General features: G+C 33.2%; 3 protein-coding genes across 3 annotated transcripts in view; 2 read left to right on the top strand and 1 right to left on the bottom strand.

The window, feature by feature from the left end:
• Positions 1-15: 15 nt before the first annotated feature.
• LOC126742696 (uncharacterized) lies at positions 16-16,045 on the bottom strand. The gene is made up of 8 exons (XM_050449462.1): positions 15,878-16,045; positions 13,100-13,388; positions 12,799-13,030; positions 12,614-12,736; positions 12,415-12,562; positions 5,745-5,845; positions 3,773-4,015; positions 16-3,715 (listed from the first exon to the last, which is right to left on the bottom strand). Exons 1-8 carry the CDS (start codon positions 15,953-15,955, stop codon positions 3,415-3,417), a joined length of 1,515 nt encoding a protein of 504 aa, XP_050305419.1. The 5' UTR covers positions 15,956-16,045; the 3' UTR covers positions 16-3,414.
• A 661-nt stretch (positions 16,046-16,706) lies between these two features.
• On the top strand, positions 16,707-18,506 carry LOC126743034 (uncharacterized). Its single transcript, XM_050449958.1, has 6 exons — positions 16,707-16,849; positions 16,910-17,169; positions 17,225-17,352; positions 17,405-17,504; positions 18,073-18,266; positions 18,326-18,506. Exons 1-6 carry the CDS (start codon positions 16,789-16,791, stop codon positions 18,489-18,491), a joined length of 909 nt encoding a protein of 302 aa, XP_050305915.1. The 5' UTR covers positions 16,707-16,788; the 3' UTR covers positions 18,492-18,506.
• Positions 18,507-22,232: 3,726 nt separating this feature from the next.
• The window catches only part of LOC126743029 (splicing factor 3B subunit 2), a 33,500-nt gene continuing 29,640 nt past the window's right edge, over positions 22,233-26,092 (top strand). The window contains exons 1-3 of the mRNA XM_050449954.1: positions 22,233-22,419; positions 22,480-22,822; positions 23,394-23,680. Coding sequence (XP_050305911.1) covers positions 22,402-22,419; positions 22,480-22,822; positions 23,394-23,680 — 648 coding nt within the window. The 5' untranslated portion in view covers positions 22,233-22,401. The remainder of the gene's footprint in view (positions 22,420-22,479; positions 22,823-23,393; positions 23,681-26,092) is intronic.

Raw genomic sequence — 26,092 nt, 5'->3', positions numbered from 1 at the left:
AATAAACAATATCTGTTATAGTATAAACTTCTTTTTTTTTTTAATAAAAAAATACAAAATTTACAAAAACAAACCTTAACGTACACGAAGAGAGCGAAAACTTAGCTACTGGAATATAAGCTGGTAAAAATTCAGCTTTATGTGGCATATAAAATAAATGTTAAGTTCTAAATATATAGCGACTAAATATTTTGGTAACAATAAATAAATATGTGATATAATACATAACAGGGTGTTCGATTAATACCACTAGCTGCCGTAAAAAAAAATTTTGATACGCCCCCGTAACTGTATCTATTTAGAAGCACGTGACTTAAATACTGCCACATAATTGGACATGACTTGGTTTCTATAGCGACGGCGGCCGTGTTCTTGTTGGTTGCCACGTACGGGGGGTGCATAAAAAGTACGAAAAAAAATGTTTTTTTTGTGTGATTTAAGATTATTCACTTTTTAGTATAAAAATACTTCGATGAATAACTTGTTATTTAAATTTAGCCAAAGAGCTATTAGTTATTTTTTTCATACTTTGCATGATCGAAAAAATAATTTTATTTTCTGCGACATTAAGCAAACACCCCGTCTATAATACTCCAACAAATCCTTACATACTAATCGTATAATCATTGAAGCGTATTTAAGCATAAGCAAGGAACGACAATTTTTGTTTAAAAAATTAAGAAAATGTGAAAAAACCAATGATAAAATAATAATAATATCAAATTCGCTTAAAAAACAATAAGTCTATATAAGCTAGTATATACTGAGATCAATAAGGATTCGAGTTCTTGAGCAAAAATTTACTTCAACTAGTGACATTTATTTACAGAATTATCGAGTGTCTCCTGTAGACTACTTGTCACATCGAATCACGTGACCTTTAGCTCTTTTTCTTATTGGCCCAGTCCCAGCCATTTTGAGTTGCTCTTGCCGAATACGAGGTGAACGCATGAGAATGTTAACGGGTCGTTATTGACAAAATTAGCCATGTATACAGACAGGGTGGTTTATAATGAATGCGCCAAAAAGCAATTCTAGGTGAAACTCGTGAAAATATGATGTTGAACCAAATATGCCTTAGTAAAATGGATGTACTTAATTTATTTCGGTTAAACAAAGCGTTTTCGCAATATTTGTGAATATACACTTCCGGGCATTTTTTTAATCTGTTCACGAAATAATGCCTTACTTGGAATAAAGTTCCTTATTTATTTCTGCTAACATTAGTGGAATAATAAATTTTTTGCAATAGTTGCTCTCGTCTACGGATTTCTTCTGTATAAACTAATGACTTAAAATAAACTCAAAAGAAAAAATCCAAAGGATTAAGATCCGGGCTACGCGGGGGCCATGTAAAATCACTGCCAGGACCAAACCAGTTTAAAAATTGCGTTTTTTTACATGAGTAGTTTTTGCCAAATGTCTTGCATTTACTGGTGGATTTTCACCCACTTTTACTAAAAGTTCTTCTTAATCTAAAAAGAGCCTGTTTCTCCTAACCGACTGTATAATCTTTGAAAAATACTTTGATTCAGGTGCCTTCTATTTGGATATTATTGCCAGTGGTGCAAATTTACTTGAACATAGATGAAAATCATTTTGCTATCGGAATATTCAATATGCCTAGGCATTATTAATTACATAAATTTATTCCATTTTTAATTAACGTTAAAAGGCCTATTTTTCAAATTAATACGTGTCAATATGCCTGACATTAAAGATTGTTAAGTATCCGTGACTACGTTGATTTGTAATCCGTGTTTAGTGTTTTTGACTGTGCAACAGAACGTTTAAATGCAAATATTTCGAAAACGGGTTGCTTATTTGAAATCAATGTAGGGTACCTTTTCTTCTTAAAAATCTTTATTCCATCAGTTACTTCAATAAAAAATAATAAAACAGCATGTAAAAATATAATAAAAACATATTCCTCATCCCCAAAATCTATATCTCAAAAATAACTTGAGCTATAGAGAAAAACAGATTCGAAAATTAAATTTGAACACCCTGTATCTTATTTATGAGCGACATTTTACTTTTTTTTGGCTTAACATCAATATTTTCACGAGTTTAACCTTTTTTGGCACATTCATTACCGACCACCCTGTATAATTAAGTAATTTCCTTAAATAACAATAAATCGAGACACGTCACGTATATTCTAATCGATACGTCCCCGTAACTGTGACCAGTCAAAAGCCCCGTGACTTAGATGGAGCCACCTGATTGGTCACGGCTCGGTTGCCATAGCAGCGGCGGCCATCTTGTTATAGCTTGCCGAATACGAGGGGTGCTTAGAAAGTTCGAACTTTGAATACTTCTTGGTACATAAATAAAGAACATGAATAATTTTTTCATTTCAAATTAAATGAATTCAAATGTAGCAAGAGGGCTATCAACTTGTTTTTTTTCTGGTCGTTGCAAGATTTGCTTACCAAAGCTCCCTTTAAAATCGAAGGGCTTTAATTACGATTATGCAAATATAAAATACCCCGTATCAAATTTTCCAACGAATCCTTACATACTAATCGTATATATTCATTGAGGCGTAATTAAATATACACTTTAAAAATATAAATAATATATACTAAGATCAATTGGGGTTTTTGAGCAAATCATTGCGATTTATAAAAGATTTTATATAATTATCGGATGACCCCTGTAGAAGTGTCACATCGAACCACGTGGTTTTAACTGTTCCCCTCATTGGCCGGGACTACCGCCATTTTTGTTTATCATAAAAGGCCACATGAATCATTACTAATTGTGTATAATTCGTTTAAATAACGACAAATTGAGACACGTTACGTATATTATAACCGAATAGGCCTAAGAAACTCCTTAATTATTTAAATACTGATATTTATAAACATCCTTGTCTAAGATTAGTCAAGTTTTGGCCTAATTTTGTAAGAAAATTCTTATTAGGCCAGGCGAGTTTACTTAAAGTCTTTTTTTAACTAAATTTTTCCTAAAGAAAAATATGTCTATCTAATATAAATAATAATAAAAAATATATAACAATTATTTATAAAGAAAAGAAATTTTTAGTGTGGTAACATGATGCATAAAAATTTGGAAAAAAAAACGAAGAAAATTTTGATTTATAGAAAGCGAAAAGGGTCTAGTGGTGTGAAATGTTGTGGTCGATTTACGAGTAAAAAAACATGCAATTTTGACCAAATTACCGCGGCTAGTACTAAATAACAAATTAATAATCAAGAAATTACTAAAAAAGTTAAAAATGTGTTTCTTTTTCCCAAACCAAATGTACACATTTAAATTAAATGCTGCAGCTATATTTTAAAATAAATGTACTGGCTCTAAAAAAAATATAAATAAAAAACCTTGGATACAGTATCTTATAGAAATAACTGAAATTTCATCCCGAACATTTCACACCAAAATAAATTCCTAAGCAGTCTTCTTACCGTTACCAGTCATACTCATATACACCCCCTCGATGATTTTATTCTTCAATTGTATAACCGGAGACGTCATCGGCACGTAAATACTCTCGGAAACGGTTTTTTTCGTTGCATCCGCGGTTTTTGTAGGCGTATTCATCACCACATACTCCGATTCCGCTCCATATCTGCAAGTTTTATGGCCGGAATTAAACATTTGGGATATTTTCGATAAATCTTTGGCCGGTAGCGTTAGGCATCGTGGTTTACATGGAGACGATGGCGTTTCCAGTTTAGGCTTACCAGGGCTAAAATAATAATTGATTTATCATAAAAGAGTGAATATTATATGGTTAAAGTTTTACCGTTGCAAAGTGAAACTGGTAAAAGTTCTCGGTGGTAACGGCGGGGCGGTAAAGTATTTCCCGAACTTTTCGGATATAATTAGATCCAAAGGGTTTTCGTAAATGTGGCTTTGATACTTGAGATCGGTCAAAACGTTTTCGTCCTTTTTTACGGTAGTTTGGTGATTTTCCGGGATTTCTTCGTAAATACCCGAGGCCAAGGATATGCCCGATTCGTTTCGCGGAATCGCTTCAGACGTATTACTAAGAAAATTATATAATTTAAGTGTTTTTAGATGTTATACAGTGTGTCCAAGACAAGGGTGTCTATCATGGGGATCTTAGAAAACCATAGAGAGAAAAGTTGTGCATTTTCAAGCCTAACATTATCCCGTCAAGAAGGATGTAAAATTCCGAGTAGTTCCGGAGATATGCAAAACCGACATTTGCCGATTTCGTTTTTATTTTTTTCTGACGTTATTTATTTATTGCAAGATTTACGGAAAACCCAATTTCTACAAAAAAAAAATTGTAATATACTAAACCTAAAGTACAACAAGAAGTGAATTGTCCTGAAAACAACATGATATGTCTTAATTTATTCACTTGGCTCACTTTAAACAAAATGACTAATAGCCCTAGATAAAGATCTTCTCAATCTAGACATTGACATATTAAAAACATCTTTTTCCTGACTGAGAATTTAACATTCCAAGAGATCTATCATCTATGGGAGAGTGCTTTCCATAATTTGTCAAGTGTATGAAAAATAGATTTCAGTGACGTAGGGATCGATTTGAGACAATAGTTGAGGACAATCCGATTTTCCATTTATTAATTTGAAAATAAAACATAAATTATGACTACCCGTCTATGTTCCAAGCTAGCCAACTCAAGAATATTTAACATATTTTCTCCATGATAGCTCTCAAAACTTATATTATTGTTTTACCACCACTTGTGGTATCAATCATAGTAAAGTGATCTTACAACTGTAACTGCAGCATATTCCAATCCAGACCTGACCAGTGACATATTGTATAGGCTTTTTATGAGAGATGGAGAGAAATCACCACAATTCCTCATCACCAGACCCAACATGGCTGAAACATGCTCATTAAAAGATAACCTTTCATCAAAATAAACACCAAGATCCCTTGCAGAAGAGGAATATGATAAATTAGTTTTATTAAAGGTGTATTGAGTGTATCTATCTATTAAGTAATGGATTTGGAAGAATCCTTGGACTTACTGCTTGCAAAGGTTAGAAACTGTTGGTTTCAGCAGGACGTTGAGTCCACGCACAATGCCTTAATCATGCGCGAGTATCTATCAAACAGATTTCCGAAAAAATGGATAGGTACACATTCAACAGTTCAGTGGCCCCCTCGTTCGCCGGACATAACTCCGCTTGATTGTTTTTTTTGGCGGTATTGCAAAAATTATGTTTACAGCCACGTTTTTGAATCTGAGGAGAATAGTTTTTGGAGCGTTCGAGAGCATTACACGTAATAGGTTAAAAAAATGTTAAATTGGACAGTTAGAAGGGGTTATCTGTGTTTGGAGTATAATGGTAATTTGTTTGGACATTATTAAATTTTTTTTTTGGGTTTCTAGTAAATAGTTGTTAACTAATTTGTTTAATTAATTAACATATGACGTGACCTACCACCTACGTATGTAAATAAAGCTTTTAAATCGTGAATAACATGATTTTAATTCATTATTTCGAAACACGAGTACTAATAGCCTGCTACACCATTCTCAGCGCCATCTTTCACCGCCTACTGCACCAAATCATTCGGAATTTGATAAAAACCCATTTATTCCAATTTAAATAATGCAGAACCATATTGCGTCATATATATAGTATATAATACAACGTAGTAAGTACATTTTCCAAGATGCCCACGATAGACATCCTTATCATGGATACACTGGATAGGATTTATATAAGTTTACCTTTATATAGAACAAATATAAGGTCACTTACGGTTTTATTTCTTGCAAATCCGTGCAGGAGTCTTCAGTCTCACTACCTCCGGGAGTTTTGGTTATTTCAGTCAGTTCTAAGCTCGCTAGAGTCGTATTAGTCTGAAAACCCATACATAAACTAAGCAGTGTATCATGTGCCAAGGTTGAGCCATTCTTAAGTTTCTGAGAATGGCTTTGAGGGCTCTGGGTTTTTGTTAATTAGGGAATTTTTATCATATTTGACACGACTCTTTCCAGGAAATTATTAGAATAATCTTAAAAGGTTTTTAAAAGTCATTTCTTCAATTGACTAAGACACCCAGACTACTGAGCAGCAGATACTAAAACATCTTGAGAGCAACTAAACATCTCGGGTGTTAAATTTGTCACATTGCATAAGGATTATGTATCTTTTAATATAGAAGTAAAGAAGGTATTATTACTAATCAAAGGGATGAAGGAAGACAGAAGAATAACTACCTCCCTAGAAAAGGAAACTGATAAAATTCACAAGGTGTTCTTTCTCCTCTTCTGTGGAGGTAAAAGTCCAGGCATACACCGATGATTGAGTAATCCTATAGTCAAGGAAGACAATGAAGATAAAATCTTTTCGCTCGTCCAAGAAATAATAAAAAAATAAATAAAAAAGTTTATTTCAAAAAAAATTTAAAGGTATTACAAAGTAACAATTAAACAGGCAAATGAAATAAACAGATAAGACACTGAAGCAACATAGACGCCGCTTATTAGTATTTTGGTAGTCGTATCTAATTATATGAGTCTATTTAGGGTTATAAAGTTAACTCCAAGTTCACGACACAATCAGAATTAAGTCACTAATCGATTCCTTTACACAAAACATTTTTCTTTTTCATTACATAATAAGCTATTATTTATATTATTACATAATACCTACCTACCATTTAAGTACCTACTATTTTTTTTTAAATGCCGATGATCTTTAGAAAAAAACATGAATATCCGCTCTGCTTTTTGGAATATCCACATTTTTAATTTATATCAGAATGTTTTCTCAAAAACAACATCTTTTAAGTCATTAAGCAAGGAATTAAAGAATCTTGGCGCCAAATAGTTTTTGGATTTGTGCCCTATTTCCTTTTATGTTAACTACCATACAGTTTTTCTTAAACCTAGTATTTTGCTGATGCAATATTGGTTGTAGATCTATTTTTTATTTATTTATAAGAATTAAAGAGAAAAAATATATAGTTGCCTTATATCAAATATTTTTGCTTCTCTGTATAGTAGTTCTGTTGAAAATAATTTAAGTTTATCTAAAATTAAAACCCATTTTTGAATTACTTCTAGTTTTCGTTTGTAATTCAGCCATACCGTTCCCCAACCTACAATACCATAATTTATATGAGAATGAATTAACGCATAATATAGGTCTTTAAGTTGTGCAAGAGTCGAAAAAGATTTGAAAAGCATGATATCAAATATCTTATTTTGGATGTTATCTATTTGTTTATCCTAGCGTAAGTGCTTATCGATTATTATACCCAGATATTTTTTTTCAAATTCAAATTCAAATATGCTTTATTGTTTGAACAAAAAATTGTTATAAACGAAGCTTCACCTAATCCTAAAGAGACAGGGTTACAAGGTTAAAATTATATTTAAAAATAAAAGTTACAATGACGAAGCAAAGTTAAACAGTTAAAATTTACATTTTTTTTCTGAATTAATAAAATCAACTATATCTATCTAACTTTTCTTAACTAAGCACAGTTCAACATCTAGGGATAAAAAAAAGAAAACATGTAAAACAAATAGGTTAGGAAAAGAGCTAGGTCTCCCTTAATTAATTAAAATCTGATTGTCGTTGAAATATTCAGCCACAGAGTAATAAGCTCGACCACACAGAAATCTCCTCAAGAGAAACTTAAATTTGATGAGAGATTTTGCCTCTCCAATATCTCCTGGTAGGTGGTTAAAGATTTTTATACCTTCATAAAAAATTAATCTCTTTACCAAGGCAGATGTTGGAATGGGAAGCCGCAAAAACTTGATATTATCTTTTTGTGCTATAACGTGTTTAGAAGTATTTAAATACTGAAACTCAGGTAAGTCATCGGAGTACGATGCAAAGGGAATGTATTTTGTTTTGCTTCGATTCAATGTTAGTTTATTAATTTGAAACCAATTAAATATATTATTGAGATCCGATTCAGCCAACTTCCTTACATGAGTCCAAGTTTTTCCAGTATAAAAAATCGCTGTATCATCGGCAAAGCTAACAGCCTGCCCTCTCCAATCGCCCATAAGTAAATTATATATTGATATAGATAAGAGTGGTCCCAAAACAGTACCCTGGGGTACTCCACACGCAATAGGTTTAACATCACTCTTCTTTACTTCGTCTAATTTCACGTATTGTACTCTTTAATTTGATTTAATTTTTTTAGTAAAATTCTATGGCTTTTAATAAATGCTGAGCATCATTCAAATTCGTAAGCTCTTTATCAGCTTAGACCCACAGGTCATAACCATAGTTACAATTTGGAAGTATCGTATCATTTATTACCTAACCAAAGTCAATCTGATCTTTGAACAGAGAAATTGACACCTTCTTACATTTCTAAAGGTTAAGTGGGAGTGGGAGTCTGTTAACTTCACACAATTTAAAAACCCTATCAAGGTATGCGTGCACCTGCAAAATCTTTATGTCATCAGCAAAAAGTAGAAGCTTACTGCTGCTACTTGTGTCCTCGATAAAAACCAAAAACAAAAATGAAGCAAAATTACTCTTCTCGAGGGTACCACTTGAAGCAACCTAAGTAGATTATCCTCAGCCAGTAGGAATAAGTAGGAAATAAAAAAAAAATACTAGATGTTTGTGAAAGCCTATTTTATAAAGTTTTTTGGCAAGAACTCCATGGTCCAACCTATTGAATATAGCCGTTTCGCAGAACTTATTTTAAATTAGTGACTGTTGATCTACAGTGAAGAAAAACATGCTGATTAGGTAAAATTAAAAGTTTAATGTTTAATTAAGACTTTAATCCCAAAGGCCTTAGATCTTGCTGTAAGGAGATATCTGTCTTATTTTCACACTAAGTGTTTTTTATTTCAATCCTCTAGCTCTATCCGGCTCGAAGTTATTCAACTTTTTCCGACTCACTTTTTCTAAGAATTCAATTAGTACAGTCAATCTGTAATTTTTTTTTTAAAAAACTAACCGGTAAGTCGCTAATTTTTTGAGGGTCGATTCTATTTCCGAAGAAAAGCTTAAGTCCTCGGAATTGAGAGTCTCACCCCTCCCCCCTTTTTTGGGAAACTCAAAAAGTTTTTAAAATCGATTTTCCAGCTAAACAGCGAGTCATACAGAAAAACTTATTGAACATAAAATGTAGAGCTTTTTGTGCTCTACAATTCATCTCATGGGCCCGAAGCTGTAGAACCAAAATTCGAAAAGTTAGAGGGCGCCAAAGTCACCAAAAATTATTTTTTTCACTGAGAAACAATTTTTTTTTTACTATCGCAAGGATTGCAAAAATGTAGAGAAAAAAGAAATCAAAAAGAAGAGGAAGACCGAGAAAAAAATGAAACAAATTTTGTATGCTTTCGAACTATTTATTGTATAATAAATTTTTTGTAAACTACCTTGTCCCACTCTATTCTCGTTATGCTTTAAAATTTAAAAATTCAATGCGTGAACGAAATGTCGTGTCGAGTGGTCGCAGGCGACCATAAACGATGTTTCAAGATAAATATTCACATTCAGGTAAGTGTTCAAATAAATATATAGTAATATGTTAATGATGGAATAGCAGTAAAAAAGTGGGGAATAGAATTTTGCAAAAGTAATGCTATCAACATGTACTATGCAATTATTCAGTAATCAATTATCATTATTATCTGCTGTAGACTTATCTTTGACCTGGGAAAGTTTGATCATGTGTCCCAAGGCATGTATGATTTGGGGTGGTTAAAAATACCTTATCTATATAAGTTTTTGTACTGCACCTTAGTATATCGCCTTTATAAGTCCAAAGCTCCGATATATTTATTTGACAAACTTATACCCAGAAATCATGTACATGCTCGAAATATTAGGCATAACACTTTGACTATGCCCCATCACTCAATGGCTCTCTTTGAACGATCATTCACTTACAACGCAGTCAAATTTGTGAACGTCTTTAGGCCTGATTTTAGCAATGGCCTGTATGTTTTTAAAAAACATTTCAAGGACCTGTTTCTACAGGAATCATTTAGGTAAATCAAAAGATTTTCTTATTTCTGTTAAATGAATATTGTTTTATTTTCTATTTTATTTTATTTTATTTTTTTTTGTGTAATTTAAGAAGATTAAGAGTTTAATAGTAGCTTTCAGCTAATCTTCGCCTTCAAAGGCAAAACTATGTAAAACTATGTATTTGCTAAATAAAGGCGCTATATTATTATTATTATTATTATTATTATTATTATTATTATTATTATTATTATTATTATTATTATTATTATTACATGCATTATGCAACCATAATTATTGAGGCACGTCACTTTCACAACTGCAACGCCCTCTGCTTTTGTTCTAATTGGTGCTCCGTAAACCATGTACCAATTTCTCTTATCCCTTTCTACTAAATCACTTCAATTATTAATTTTGTGCAAGTTAAAGAACATTTAATCTATGCAAATTTCATTTTCGTGGACTTACAGCGCCATCTGCATGGCTTTTTTCAATTTGTCAAGAAGGGTAAAAAAAAAATTGTTCAGGTTCTACTTTAATTTCATGATGCGCAAACGTTAGGCGACGAAAAACAGCTTTCGCCAAACATCTGGGGCAGGCTACATACACGAAAGTAAACATTTCGGTATTAAATGCATTATATCTCAAAAACGGTAAATCGAAAAAAAAAGTAAGACATGCATTTTGTAGGTATTTTTGTTCTCTACATTTTTTCAATCCTTGCGATGGTAAAAAAAAAAATTGTTTCTCAGTGAAAAAATGAAAAAAGTCATTTTTGGTGACTTTGGCGCCCTCTAACTTTTCGAATTTTGGTTCTACAGCTTTGGGCCCAGGAGATGAATTGTAGAGCACAAAAAGCTCTACATTTTATGTTCAATAAGTTTTTCTGCATGACTCACTGTTTAGCCGCAAAATCGATTTGAAAAACTTTTTGAGTTTCCCAAAAAAAAAGGGGGGGGGTTGACTCTCAATTTCGAGGACTTAAGCTTTTCTTCGGGAATACAATCGACCCTCAAAAAATTAGCGACTTGGATAGTTTTTAAAACTTCTGGCCTTTTTTAATTACAGATTGACTGTACTAAATGTCAATAGTTTTTTAAATTTAAGTTCAAAGGCAAATTAACAAATTATTTGTTTATGTAAAGGACAAATACTGACTGGATATGGTAAGTCCCATATTTCTACATCGATCACTTTTTATTTCAATAATCTAGCTCAATTCGGCTTAGAGTCATAGAATTTTTTCCAATTTACTTTTGGTTTGAAAATTAATTCTCCTTGTCGTTTTGAATATTATCCGTAATTTTTTTAAATATGTTCGAAGGCAAATTAAAAAAATATTTGTTTGGGTAGAAGAAACATAGTAGCTGAACATGGCAAAGGCAACATTTGCACACTCAGCACCGTTTATTTTAATCCAATAACTCAATCCTGCTTGAAGTTATCCATGATTTTCCAATTCACTTTTTGTTTCAAAATTTTCTATCCTTGCCACTTTGAGTATTATCAGTAATTTGTTTAGTATGAAAAAACTATTGGAGATTGGGCAATTTTTACACACGTCGAAGAGCTCCAGGAGGTTTCTTACATGCCTCGTTTTAGGCGGTTTTTTTACAGACGTCAAGAGTTCATAAAATCTACTCCAAATAGATTTAAAACTACAGTTACGAGTTCCGAGGCAAGTGCTTGCACGCCATTATGAAAAAAAAACTTCAACCAGATTTTCTGACGTGAAAATAGTCATTTGATGGGCAAATGTGATTTGCTACATCCACGTTTTAAAATAAGAGTGTTTTCGTCTGAACATACTATCTGTATATGGCCAGGGAACGTTAAGAATAAAAACATTTAGAAAAAGTAACTATCGGATGATAAAAGCAGGTTATTATTATTAAATAATAAACTGAGCATTTAACAGAAATAGAAAATGTCGAGAATAAACAAAAAAAATTAATTTCTGCCCTTTTATAAAACTGCATCTCCCCAAAAAGAAACAGAATCAATTTTAGAATGTCGCACCTAGGTAATACCCTCATCTTTCTAAATTGGCTTGAAAGTATTTATGTATAACATCAGTGCTATCTGAGGGGACATTTGGAACCGCTGGACAAATATTATCGAAAAGTGGAAATGATTAGTTTCTTATATAATAACCAGAATCTACACAGTTTATGGTTATAATTCATTTTTATTTTAATTGATTTTTTATAGAAGATTTATATGTTTTGGTTATCCTAGTATTATTATACTAAATAAATATTCTCAAGACAATAAAAACATGCAGTTTTTTTTATTATATACTTTCGATAAAAAAAATAATGAATCCTTCAAATGATTACTTAATAGCCGAGTAACGATCAATAAGGAATAATCAAAATTAACGAAAATTAACATCTCTAGTTCCTAGAATATATTTCAGAACATTTATGGAATACTTACACGTACATAAATTAATTTACCACAAACATACCTTCGATTTTCTGGCATACTCTCCCTCATCTGATATGTTTGAATTTTGTACTCCAGAATCATCGCTACCCGCCTGACTCCTAAAACACAACGGGCTATCCGGAATACTTGTCCTGCTTTCACAAAGATACCCCTCGCTTCTACTGAATCTACAAATTTACATCTTAAAACCCCCCTCAACTCATTAAATTCTTCACAACCTTTTAGCAGCCAGTAACCCTGAGCTAAATCTAGCTCTCTGCCCCCTGGTGATCAAATGATGAAGTAAACTGGGGCCCTCTCTGCAATAAAGCAGCAGCTGTCCAGGCCCAGAAAGAAATTCGCTAAAATGCCAAAAACATTGAAAGCCGTCTGCTTATAGACCCTTAAAAAACGGAAACTCTACCTGCTTGTGTGCATAACGACGATTTTTTTATCGTCAGTTTGCAAACAAGTGGCTTGTAAGTGAAACTGATGGAAATGGTACCATGTCCACACGATTTTCGGGGTTCCGGTGCAAGGGTCACTGATCACTATTTCAGAAGCGTTCGTATGTAGGACCCCATAGAGCCCCACAAGTCCTGCGGAGCGAGAATGGTCCGTATCCACTAGGGATATTGTAAAGTTCGACTCACCCACTGAAATATCATGAAATTGTTATGTAACTGTTGTGCCCCTAAAAGTCGCGTTTAATAATAGTTCATTACCGGGGATTTGGGTGGCTATGCTGAGCATTTTTCTAATGGAAAACATCCATTCTTGGGTGTCGCTCTCGCTACACCCCGCTAGAAACAGGACGGCTTTCTTAGAGTTTCTTAAGTTTAACACCCCAAAAGCGAACTGTTTCGTTCTGGAGTCGGTTCGGCAAAGGATGGCGGAACGAGGCACCCGGATGCAGCTCACGGTGTTGCCGTCCTCTGAGGATTTCAGTTTTAATTCCACCCCTATGTCTAGGTCGTCTGTGCGTTGGATTTCGCACCAGTGTCTCCTCCAAGCCTAGAATAATAATACTCTATTTGCCTAAATTACATTTGGGAAAGTTTAGTTTAGCATTGTCAAATACGTTTTAATAATAAGTTCCATGCACAATAATTACTATAGTAACAGTAATATGCAGTAAAATGCCGTAGGCGGTTCCCATAAGGGATCCCTGACAGCCCACAAGCTACTACAGTCTCTCGGTTACTCCAGGGACACTTTTGAGAGACTCGACTTGACACCCATATTGAACTCCATATTGCTTAAAATAAAATTTATGTACATTAAAAGATTTGTATTGGTAGATCTATTTTTTATGAAACCATGTTGCTCACTATTAAGTATACCACGACAATCACTGTACAGTTTTTTAGCAACAAGGGAGTCAAACAGTTTAGGTATTTTATTCTGAATGCAGACTCCCCTATAATTATCAACAACCGATCTATTCCCTGATTTAAATATGGGTTTTATATTGCTCACCTTCCAGAAATCTGGAAAAATTCCTGATTCCATTGATTTGTTAAAAATCATTGCTAGAGGAATAGCCAAAGTGTAAACACATTTCTTTAAAAAGTAACACGGTATTCCATCTGGCCCAATACTTAGTTTAAATGGCATTGAATTTATTCCATCTATTATATCAATTAAACTAAAATGATAATAATTTACATTTATACAATTTTGAAAAACATAATTATTGGAATGATCTTTTACCAGTATTTTATATACACTAGAAAAAAGTCAGAAAATAGATTTACAAGTTCTTGATTATTATGACTATTAATGCCATAATAATCAGGACTATTTAAGGCAACATAAAATGCTTTCTTTTTTCATTAATGAATGACCAAAAAGATTTAGGATTATCATTAATATTGTGCTCTATATTATTTATAAAAGCATCATAGCAATTTTTTTGTAAGTTCTTTGCACTTTCTTCTAAGTGTTACCAGTGGCGAAGAGTGAACTTTTTTTTCGGGTAGACAAACAATAAAAATTGTTAATTAGAAAAAAATGTGTATTCAATATTATTCATTTTTTTTTGAAATAGAGAATGAAAGAGCATGAAATATTAACTCAAAGAGAAAAATTATGTAGTGATATAAAAAAGAAAAAAATAATTACTACTAGCATAAAAAGATAAATAAAAATAAATACTACTTACAAAAAAACACAACATAGGTATAACTATAACTTATAAATCCATAATATTTATTATTTTAAAATTAATTGAAGACAACTAAAATACAATTGCCAATATTGAACAGTCGTTCATAAGTAACCACTAAAAAAACCTGTAAGATATAATGCGGCCAACCAGTTGTAATTCAACAATTACATGAAGTAATTACATAATAAATTAATGACAAATAACTGGATAATTTTGGGTAGGCAGTGTCTACCTTGTCTACTTGTACTCTTCGCCACTGAGTGTTTCAAATGTTTCATAATCATAAATTTTACCTGACTCCATGTACAATTTATGGGTTTTCTTTTTTTCTATGACCATCCTACATAGTTCAGTCAAATCAAATGAATGAATGAATCATATTATGTTCTTCCAACTTTTGACCTAATACCAAAGTCTATTCAACAAATATATAGACTTGCTTTTGAAATATTTTAAAACTGGAAATCCTTAACATGAGTCATTTCTCCATAAAATTTATCACTCAACTCTCAATTTTATTGCTTTGTGTCTATTTGTGGAAGAATGTAATGATTAGAAATATTTAATTATGTAGCTTTGGTATTTATATTTGGATAAGGTTGAGAGTGCAAATAGCGTGATTGTTAAATTGTACAATTGGTATTAGCAATTAATGAGGCACATTGTATGAATCATTGTAAGCCCCTAACAAGGTTTTACCTTTTAGGGCAGCATGTTTATTTAGACAATTACATTTTCCTTTGAATTATTTCTTATTGTAATAATTATCTTTTACATAGAATTATCATAATGTTTGAGCAAAGTTACCGTTGGCAAAAAATAAATTGGTAATAAGTATCTTGTACAAGTAGTATATTACTAGTTCTGGAATTATTGTTTATTTACTTTTTTTAAGGATTGTATTAGAGTTGATAAATGTTTTATTTGTTGTAAAAAAATAAATAAACTGATTATTATAATCACATGTCATATAAATGTTTATTATTTAATTAGGTGGGAAAACTGTGGGAATTTGGTGATATTGAATATGACAATAAGTGCAAATTCCAAGCAGTAAAAAAATAATTGAGTGACACTATTGTAACCTCACTGTGAAAAAAAAACGTTAGGAATTTGGATGTTGATACACCAAATTTTTTATAAAGAAAGCGTTTGAAATTAACGGAGTTTTAACAGTTTCACCTTCCTTTCCATTATTAAAAGGATAAAACCTCTTTATCCTTCAAATCATGGGCACTAATTACTTTAACTAAGGAGAGCGGAAAAGACACAAACACTCATCTTGCAAAAATCCATAAATTGATGAAATAACTTCAACATTTTCCTGGCTTACCTTCCACGGTCTGAATCCCCTGCGGCTCTTCGAAGATATTTTCACGTCCAAATAGCCCTTAATTACATTTTCAGTCATGTTTTATCCAAAAAAATCTCAAGAATTTCAGCAGATCTAGAAGTAAATAAACAGAAAATTATCAAAACATTGAAAGCACGGGTGTACAAAAACAACTTTTTTGACAAGTGACAGTTGATTTGACACTAATGACAGATTCTGGAACCCGCCCAACAACAACAAACCCGTGAAAATTTAAACTTTTATGTGCGTCCTTGTCTGACACGCATAATGTTCTATAGCTTTATCTCACTTTGTATCAGGTGCACAAAATACGTTAATAGGGAGCTATCGCAGAATAACGTGAAAACTGTAATCAAATAAGGTAATGAAATCTCGTTTTAAATTAACAGCTTTCACTTTTTTAGACGTTTTATGTTTCCTAAATATTTAGTGTATTAACAATTTAATTGGAACTAATAATAAATGATAGAACTAACCCTATAAAAAAAATCCCGCGAACATTTAAAATTACGTGCGTCCTTCTCTAACACACGTACTCTTCTATAGTTTCATCTCACCTTATAGCATCACTTATTTCGATATATTGGTAATAGAGAGCTATCGCATTTCAACCTGATATTAGTCGTAAATTAAATTGCATGAAAAGCTAACAAAATTCCCGCGAATTTTTGAAATTACTTTCGTCTTTGTCACTACCACTTCACTAATTCAAAAAAAGACACTGAACGCATAACTCTTTTTATCATCAAATGATAAACTATTAATTAAGAGTTAAATAAAGTGCCTTGAATCATCCATATATTTTACCTTCTGAACATATTTTTTAACATCAAATTAGACAATCTTACTTGACATACTCTTCTACTACAATTCAAAAACAAGAAACATCAATGGCGGACAATGAAGAGGAGCAACCCAAAGAAATTCCACATGAAGAACAGTCACCACCTAGTAACACTGAATTCCTTTTTCATTTCCGCATTAGTAGATTCATATGTTAAACTCCTATAGGTTCACTTGAACCCCAAGAGGTAGAAGAATTAAGAAAGTCTATGCAAGAAATACAAGAGCCAAGAAAAATTTCAATATCAGACGGGGTTGAAAGACGTCGATCATCACATCGTGCATCTGGCATAGAACGCAGAACATCAGCTGCTGGAGAACGCAGAATATCAGTCAGTGGAGAGCGCAGAATATCAACCGGTGGCGAACGCAGAGTATCCGTCAGTAAGGAACGCAGAGCTTCAGCAGATGTAGAACCCAGAACTTCGGTAAACCAGTGTAAATCAAATTAATCATTTACCTTAAAAAAAATATATTTTACAGATTAAAGGAGCATCCATCAGAGGATCCGAGATGATAGAGAGTTTCATCCCTCCGGAGGTCAGGGCGGGTTTTCATGGTAGACAAGCGAGTTTGCAACCTTCGCGATCGGATACCATTAGTCCGTCGATGTAACGACTTAAAATATTATTTTTTTAAATTATTTACTGCACTTTTTCATAGTCAAAGAAAGTCAAAATTCGGATTAACCAGCAAGGCCAGAATGGTACTGGGTAGTATTGTCGATATCAAAACTAACGCAGGAGAGGCTTTTGACAGAAGAGTGAGTATGTTTTAAATGGACGCCATCTCGGCAAACTGTTAATTTTGCGTCAAAATATAGTTGAGATGTAGCCTATAGCCGTCGCTAGCCACAAAATAAATAAATGTACCTAAAATGAGAAAGTGCCTAAACTAGATATATATAAAACTAGTTATAAAAATCAGTATATTTATTAGTTTGTATAAAATAATACGTTTTGTTCTTAGTTCACCCGGTACACTAAAATGGGTCATAAATTAATTCCCGATTAAACACTTTCGTGCCCCGTTTGCTTTCCCAGTAATAATAATTCAATTTTCTTCGACGTTCGCCTTTTGTACCATCTCGTGCGCCCTATAAACCTCAGAACGCATCGATTTCCTTTCCATATCGAAATGAGTAGTTCAATGTGTTGTAAGTGTTTCATTAAAAAATATTTTTATTAAATATGTGAAAATGAGCAGTAATTCATTGCTGGCAAATTTTATCGAGGTAAACATGGGCGTGGCTGAAAGTTTCGACCTTCGCCTGACGGATGTGCCCTAGCCCTATAATTTTTACTTAAAAAAAAACAAAAGTCTCTTTTTAGGTAGCCAAGTACCAAAACTCTTATAGACTAGAGTCGCAAAATCCATTTAATGCCGAGAAAGTGGATAAAATCCTCAAGGAGGTCATGAACGAACTGATTGAGAATTTACAATATGATCCGGAAAAGTGCGCCCAAACCGCGAAAGTGGCCTCGGGGCTAATAAGGACCAGGGTAAAAGGCCTAGATTTTGAAAGGTATAAAGTCCTAATCATATGTTTTTTTTAATATTAATCATACGTTTGTTTCTTTTTAGATATAAATTAGTATGTATTGTGACAATAGGAGAAAAGAACTCTCAAGACGTTTACGCAACCTGTAGATTCCTTTGGGATGCGGAAAAGGATAGATACGCTTATTACGCGTTGGAAAACACCCACGTTTATGCTATAGCATATTGTTTCGGTTTATATTACGAATAAAGGCTGTGAATGTTTTTTAATCTGTTTTTCTCGTAAAGTTTCGTCGAGCACACCTGGTGTAATGTATGGCCAATGCCACTGATGATAAACAGCAGCTTGATTTTAGACGACATGACTATTAAATATGGTGTTTAACAGGGGTCAGTCATGGGACACCGTAATTCTATTTCACTCTGTTTGCTAGTATCTTGAGGCTTCATTCCATATTGCATTCTCATGCAACATCATATTTAATATAACAAAAACTAACTATCTTACTTCTAGATGTAATATTGCAGATGTAGTTGTTGACACAGATAAATAATATAACAGACTTAATTTGTGAAAATCACAGTGTTGCCCTAACAAGAAAAATGGCTTCGGGTTGTTTTACCTTACAGTCTATTTCTGGGGATTTGGATCAGAGTACTACGAGAATGGAATATTTTGCTATGAATGAAAGTAGCCTGAGATATGGTCTTCTCTTTTGGTGTACTTGCAATGGTTACCTATTTTAAACCATCTTTATTTTACAAACAAAAGCAATTCGAATCATGTACAATTCATGACAGTCTGTCTTTTTGAAAAATAGAATTTTGACATTACCTTGTTTATTCAATATTGATTTGGAAATAAAAAATTAATAATAAATACCTAAACTATTGTATATTGCTTTACAAACATTGTTCTTGAGCAGCTGGTACAGTGCACCCAAAGATGCAAAAGAATCTCGAGTAACTAAATATCTTAAAACTACTTTTAATTTGAGTTTCGCTGGAATAGATTCTCTTAATAAAGTTTCACAGTTTGGTCTGAATTTTTTCCTTTAATTGCCAACGTTTCGGCCTATATTAGGCCTTCTTCAGGTCGAACCAGAAACGAGAAGAAGCTCTAATATAGGCTGAAACGTTGATAAGTAAAGGAAAAAATGTTGATGTTTTGTTTTCAACTTTTCCCCATTCGAGAGGACATACTAATCATCCAGGTAGATTTAACAATCAATATTATTATGATTATAATTCAGCAAATTTTTATTTAATTAATGAACTTCTTGGACAGGTTAATTGGAATTATGTACTTCAACAGGATTCCCTAGATATTATGTTAAATATTTTTTATGATATACTTTATTCAGTTATACATATTGCTGTACCTTTAAAACGGGTGTCTCGCGGGCACTTTCCAAAGTGGTTTTCTCCAGCTCTTAAAAATTTGGTAATTTCAAAGAAACAGGCACATAAAGTTTTCAAAGATTCGGGTTCCAGAGATGATTATATTACCTTCTCAAGCTTAAGATCAGAGTGTAAATTACTTGCAAAAGTCTGTTTTGAACAATATGTTTCCGAATCAGAAAGAAATTTAGTTGATCACAGTAACATAAAGAAGTTCTGGTCTTATGTAAACTCTAGAAGACTAGGAAATGATCTACCTTCAGAAATGTTCTATAATGATAAGCATTGCCTTCTTGGTCCTGCCCTACCTGATCTCTTTGCTGATTACTTCAAAACAGTTTATTCAACCAAAAACTACCCTGTACCTGAATCTTTATCCTTCAATAATATCAACATAAGCAATTTTCACATAAATATTTCTACAATATACAATGAAATTTGCAGCTTGAACACCAATAAGGGTCCAGGGCCAGATGGCATACCACCCTCCATCCTTAAATCATGCAGTTTTGTTCTGTCTCATCCACTTTTTATTTTATTCAATAAATCATTAGAATTGGGAGTCTTCCCTGATTTTTGGAAGACAAGCTACTTGACCCCTATACATAAAGCAGGAAACAAGAGCGACGTAAGCAACTATAGACCAGTGTGCAACTTAAACGCTATTCCAAAACTATTCGAGAAAATTGTAACACAACATCTTACATCATTTTTGGGTCCTACCATTATATCAGAGCAGTTTGGCTTTAAGACCAGGAGATCAACAGAGCTTAATCTATTGACTTATGCAGACTATCTGGCGAGCGTCTTGGATAGGGGTGGCGAGGTTCACACTATCTATACCGACTTTTCGAAGGCGTTCGACAGAGTCAATCATGAGATACTTTTGAGTAAGCTTGGAGCCGCGGGTGTAGGGGGAAATTTCTTGAGATGGTTTCGCAGCTACCTATCAGATAGGTCCCAAATTGTAAGGGTCAATGGCTTCATGTCCTATGAGCTAAGCGTTCCCTCAGGTGTTCCTCAAGGATCACATTTGGGGCCGCTTCTTTTTAATGTTTTTATGAACGACATCCACTCATGTTTTAAATATTCCAGATTCTTATGTTTTGCAGACGACCTGAAATGTTTTCTAGCTATCTCCTCTCTTAATGACTGTGTCAATCTACAGTCAGATCTTTCCAGACTGGAAGAGTGGTGTGTTCAGAACTGCATGGATTTGAATCCAGCCAAGTGCTATAGTATTTGCTTCTCCAAGCGTAGAAATACCACAACATTCGCATATTCCTTGTGCAATAGACCCTTGTCGAATGTGACAACAATTAGGGACCTTGGAGTCATATTCGACTCATCTCTTACATTTAGCTTTCATATATCTGAGATAGTAACAAAAGCCCTTAAAATAATAGGTTTTGTCAAGAGATGCACAAGAGATTTTACAAATACCCCTGCTATCCGCATGCTCTACTGTACATTGATCAGACCTTTGTTGGAGTATGCCTCCTCAGTCTGGAGTCCTCATTATGCCTGCTATATTCACAGGTTGGAACAGGTGCAACGGAGAATGCTGAAATACCTGGCATTTAAATCCAAAATTGATCCTGTTGACAACTACCATTATGATTACAGGGTTCTGTATGAGCTGTTTTGTCTTCCTCCTCTTGTTGTTCGTCGGGAACAACGGGATTTAAAAAATTTGTATAACCTTCTGACTGCTTCTGTAGATTCACCAGACCTGCTATATTCAATAGGTCTAGCAATATCTACGAGAAATACAAGGTCAAACAGCCTTTTCTACCAACCTTTCTGTAGAACAAACATCAAGTACAATAGCTTTATTGCTAGATCAGCCAGGCTTGCAAATAATAGTACATCTCTGAACATAGATTTTAATATAAGTCCAAGGCGCTTTGCTAAGTTTGTTGAGGATTTTCATGTGTGACTTTGTATATTGTTGTGGGGTTTTTGCTATTCTGTTTAATTGTGTGTACATACTATTCATACTTCATACTATTGTGTGCTGGTTTAAACCAATTTTGGAGGTGATAATTGGGTTCAAGGGAGTGAAAACTGAATTTAATTAATTTTATTGTGTTCTTTTGTTGTATATTTTTTAAGTTCTCCTGTTGCCATTATTTATTAATCCTGTTTTATTCTATGACTGTGATAGTGATGGGTTGTGAATATCAAATGATAATTATATAAAATAATACTAAGTATAAATTGTTTGAGGTTATAAATTATTGTTATTGTAAATTATGCTATTTCTGTAAAAATGGGTAATGCCCGTAAATAAATAAATAAATAAATAAATAAATAAATTTCTTATTATATTTTTTAAAAATTCACAAATAATTCTAACGTCAGCACGCACAGTTTTTCACCTTGCAACTATTTTTAAACAATCATTATTGGCACATTATAAAGTGAATATTCAATATTCATGGATCTGTGTGATAAAATGTATCATTGCTATTCATCAATCATATTGACTAATGTGAACGCGCCTTTAGTACAAATACCATTCGTATGATTCGAAAAGCCCATCTCTACTTGCAGTTATATACCGAAGCTGTCAGAAATGTCAACAATGTCAAATTCGAAACGTCACCTGCTAATGATGGCGTTTTCAGCATTTTGCCGATTGACTGTTTTGTGTTTTTATTAATAAATAAAACGTTACTTTCTAATTAAAACCGGTGACCAGCAAATTGAGTATACAAAAAAAAAATCAATACTTCACCACTAACTTACTTACTACCATGGAAGAGGAACTTGACGTAAGCCACCCAAAATAAAAACATACAGGTTAGCATGCAACTTTACACATTTCTCCCTAGATACCTCCTCAAGAGCTCCAAGGGCCTCCTCCCTTAATGCAAGCGCCTCCGCCTCTACTCTCTGGGCCTCCACCCCCTGGCATACCTCCTCCAAACTTACAAACGATGCCTCCACCACCCTTACAAGGACTACCTCCACCACCATTACAAGGAGTACCGCCCCCATTACAAGGCCCTCCACCTACATTTGATGGACCGCCACCCGCATTTGACGGGCCTCCTCCCGCTTTTGATGGGCCTCCTCCATTGCTCAGGCCTCCTGGGGTACAATTTAATGGGCCGCCAGGCACTGGACCTCTTGTAACGGGCTTAACTTCGGGCTGGTCCAGTACAGAGAATGACGGTTAGTTGACATACATTTTTATTTAAATGTATTTTGGTGTTTTGTCAATTCAAATTTTTAAGCAAATCAACTGAGAAAAAAAGTGCATTTTTTTATTGAAAAACTAGGAAAATCAACAAAATGTTTTACCTAGTAGGACACTATTAGACGGAAGGTATAAATGGAATAATTGATTGCCCTGATCTTCTACATCCTGATAGAAGAAACTAACATACAAATGTCATATAGAAATAATTCTATTTCAAGAATCTTAAGATTTTTTTAGTAATTGAGAGGCTAGTTTTAAAGAGGTCAGTAAAGCAGGTAGTATTGTGATGAAAGTCATATAAATTATTTATATATATATTTAAATACTCAAGAGAGTTTAAATTTTATTGGTGATTGTGTGGTTTTTATCTATTATTCGCACATATATGTATCCTATAATAATTAATAAGTCTATTTCTGCTGATCTGATGATGTTCTAATAGGCCAAACATGTAACCAAATGCATTTTCAAATTTCTTGTTGATTTGTTATGGTTTGACCGGTAATACTCTCACAAATACAAGATGAAAGCTGACTGTTTTAGGAAACAATCAATTAATGCAACCGCCGCCTGGTCCAGAAAAACAATTACCATCATTGTTATCTTTGAAGGTGGATCCACCTCCGCAAGTGGAAGGGTCCGGGGTGCCTACTGAGGTGGTGTTACCGCAAGCTTTAGAGCAGGTTCTGGCATTGAAAAATCAAAGGGCCATAGAACTGGGCACCGAGGAGGACCAAGCCAATAAAGAGAAACTTCAGGAGCATAATGAGAAGGAGCCGGAGGATGGGAAGTCCGAAGAGTGGCAGAAAGAGAATGTTCAATCACAGTTTGTAAGTTTTTTTATTATTTATTTTATTTCCTTTAATGTTTTTTATGGTAAGTAAGTTAATTGGTTCAACTTTTAATCGAGTTTTGCACTATTGTAATAAGATAATGTTGGATACCTGGAGTTACTATATTTTATTGAACACTGACAACCAACTTACAATCTTACTACAAAATCTACTTAAGGGGATTATTCACCCATAAATTTCTGTTTCCTGGATAACCTTTTTATTTTACAATATTTTTTAATGCGGTTTTCACCAATAAAATGTACATATTTTTGTCAAGAGTTGATAGGTGCCATTTTTTTAAATTTCTAAACTTTTGATTTTTTTTATTTAAAAACCAAAAAGGTAAATAAAAAAACCTTTCCATACGTCTCTAGATACATCGATTTTAGAAACATTATATTAAAAAACCATTTCAAAAAAATTAATAATAAGCCTTTGAGAATGGAAATACAAAATTCAGGCATTTTTCTTATAATTTCTTGAACCGCCGATAAGTTTACTATCATATGGCAACAATGCACAGCCAGGCTAGCATAAATCAAATCAAGAAACGCGCGACGCTTGTTCGGCCCGATCTGTGCAAGCGACGGTATCCGCTACTGGTCAACAGCAATTCAATACTATGTATATGTAAAAATATTATGTATATAAAAATATATTGAAATGTTGATTGGGTTTTCACTTAGAAGTATTTTATTGCAAAGGTGTTCCAATTTTCTGCACGTTATTCTTTATACTATTAAGTTTTTTATGTTTATTTTTAAAAAATGGGAAAAAGAAAACAAGGAAACTCAATAGTTTATTATTCTAAACGAAAAAGTAGGAAGCCAAAAAAGGATCAGTTTAGGCCTAGAATGGCTGCAAATATGGAATAAAAATGTCACATTGCTTTTACTATTTATATATAAATGAAAATAAAACTTGGAAATCCATCTAGAACTTGAGCTGTAAATTACAATTTTTGTATTACATTTGTTTGGTTTTTCTATTTTCATTAGAATATACAACTTCGTCATATTATAATTTTCATTTTTATATACTTACTTACATAACTGTTTAATATTGTCTTATATTTTATACAGGTTGTTCTAAAACATGTACCTACGTACACACAACATCCATTAACACAAAAAAATAAACGTAACCTAATGTAATGAGTTTAAAACTGAGACACACATTTTTTTTAAATTAATTGAACTTTCGGGTTTATTTTATGCCCCTTTGATGAAGCTCACGCGTATGTCATAATTTATTTTTTGTAATCTGATTGCTAAGAACTGTTTAAGAAGGCATATTTAAAGGTGATTAACATTAAAAGAAATTAATATTTATTAATTTTTTTATTTCTCTTTGACGAGAGCTGTATATACAGGGTGGCTAAACGAAAACGAAACGGCGCCATGTCGGGCTCGTAAAGATTTTAAAAAGAAAACGCTCGGATACGTCAATTTAGATTACTACGAGGAAACATTTTCAGAGTATAATACCACCCCCATCTGTCACCCTTTAGCCAGGGTGAAACTAACCTCAAAAATTTTAAATGGAATAGTGGGTTGAGTTATACCTCGTTTGAGAGGTCTTTTGATTTTCTTTACGGTTACACCGAATTTAAAGGATTTTACTTCAGCGGTTCTCAAACTATTGACTATTTGAACACTTAATATAGTTTTTTGGAAAACCTGTATTAAATCGCAATTCTTTATTGAACTATTAATTTATAACAATCATACATAAACACTAGTCCAACAAATACTGAAAATGGTCACCGTTATAAGCCATGCAATTATACAGATTTATATATACCGTGTGCCTATATGCCTGTGTGTTATTATATATGCGTCGCCGAGCGGAAAACCCATGTAAATTTTAAGGGGGTCAATTATTGGCTTCCCTGTACATTTTATAGAAAAAATGTAAGATAACTTTTTGAAGAGACCAATCTGGCAAACCAACAATAAAGAGTAAAATCTATGCTACCCAACCAGCTTCAATAGAAGAATTGCGCGAAAGGATTACATTTGAATGCCAACAGATTTGAACAAAATCTGTATTATTGCATAGAAGTTAACGGTGGCCATTTTCAGCATTTGTTGGACGAGTGTTTATGTTTGATTGTTATAAATTAATTGTTTGACAAAGAATTGCCATTATTTTCTAAAAAACTACATTAAACGTTAAAATAGTCAATAGTTTGAGAACCGCTAAAGTAAAGTCCTTTAAACTAGGTATAGCCGTAAAGAGAATCAAAAGACCTTTCAAAGAAGCTATAACTCGACCCACTCCATATATATTCCATTTATAAAAAATTTAAAGGAATCTGAAATATATTTCCAGCAAGACGGCGCTCCTCCTCACTACATTCTTCCCGTTCGGCAATGGCTAGACGATGAGTTTCCAGATAAATGG

Source organism: Anthonomus grandis, chromosome 12 (genome assembly GCF_022605725.1).
Source record: "Anthonomus grandis grandis chromosome 12, icAntGran1.3, whole genome shotgun sequence".
NCBI classification, from domain to species: domain Eukaryota; kingdom Metazoa; phylum Arthropoda; class Insecta; order Coleoptera; family Curculionidae; genus Anthonomus; species Anthonomus grandis.
The sequence above is the reverse complement of the archived record's forward strand: the minus strand, read 5'-3'. Positions and strand labels throughout refer to the sequence as shown.

Excerpts from the sequence above, each read along its gene's own strand:
- LOC126742696 (XM_050449462.1), bottom strand. The coding sequence starts at position 15,955 with ATGACTGAAAATGTAATTAAGGGCTATTTGGACGTGAAAATATCTTCG. Across the intron at positions 12,737-12,798 it reads GTCGTTATGCACACAAGCAG|CGAATTTCTTTCTGGGCCTG; the intron begins GTAGAGTTTCCG and ends TTGGCATTTTAG. Across the intron at positions 5,846-12,414 it reads AGTATGCCAGAAAATCGAAG|ACTAATACGACTCTAGCGAG; the intron begins GTATGTTTGTGG and ends ATGGGTTTTCAG.
- LOC126743034 (XM_050449958.1), top strand. The coding sequence starts at position 16,789 with ATGGCGGACAATGAAGAGGAGCAACCCAAAGAAATTCCACATGAAGAA. Across the intron at positions 17,505-18,072 it reads GAGAGGCTTTTGACAGAAGA|GTAGCCAAGTACCAAAACTC; the intron begins GTGAGTATGTTT and ends GTCTCTTTTTAG. Across the intron at positions 18,267-18,325 it reads AAAGGCCTAGATTTTGAAAG|ATATAAATTAGTATGTATTG; the intron begins GTATAAAGTCCT and ends GTTTCTTTTTAG.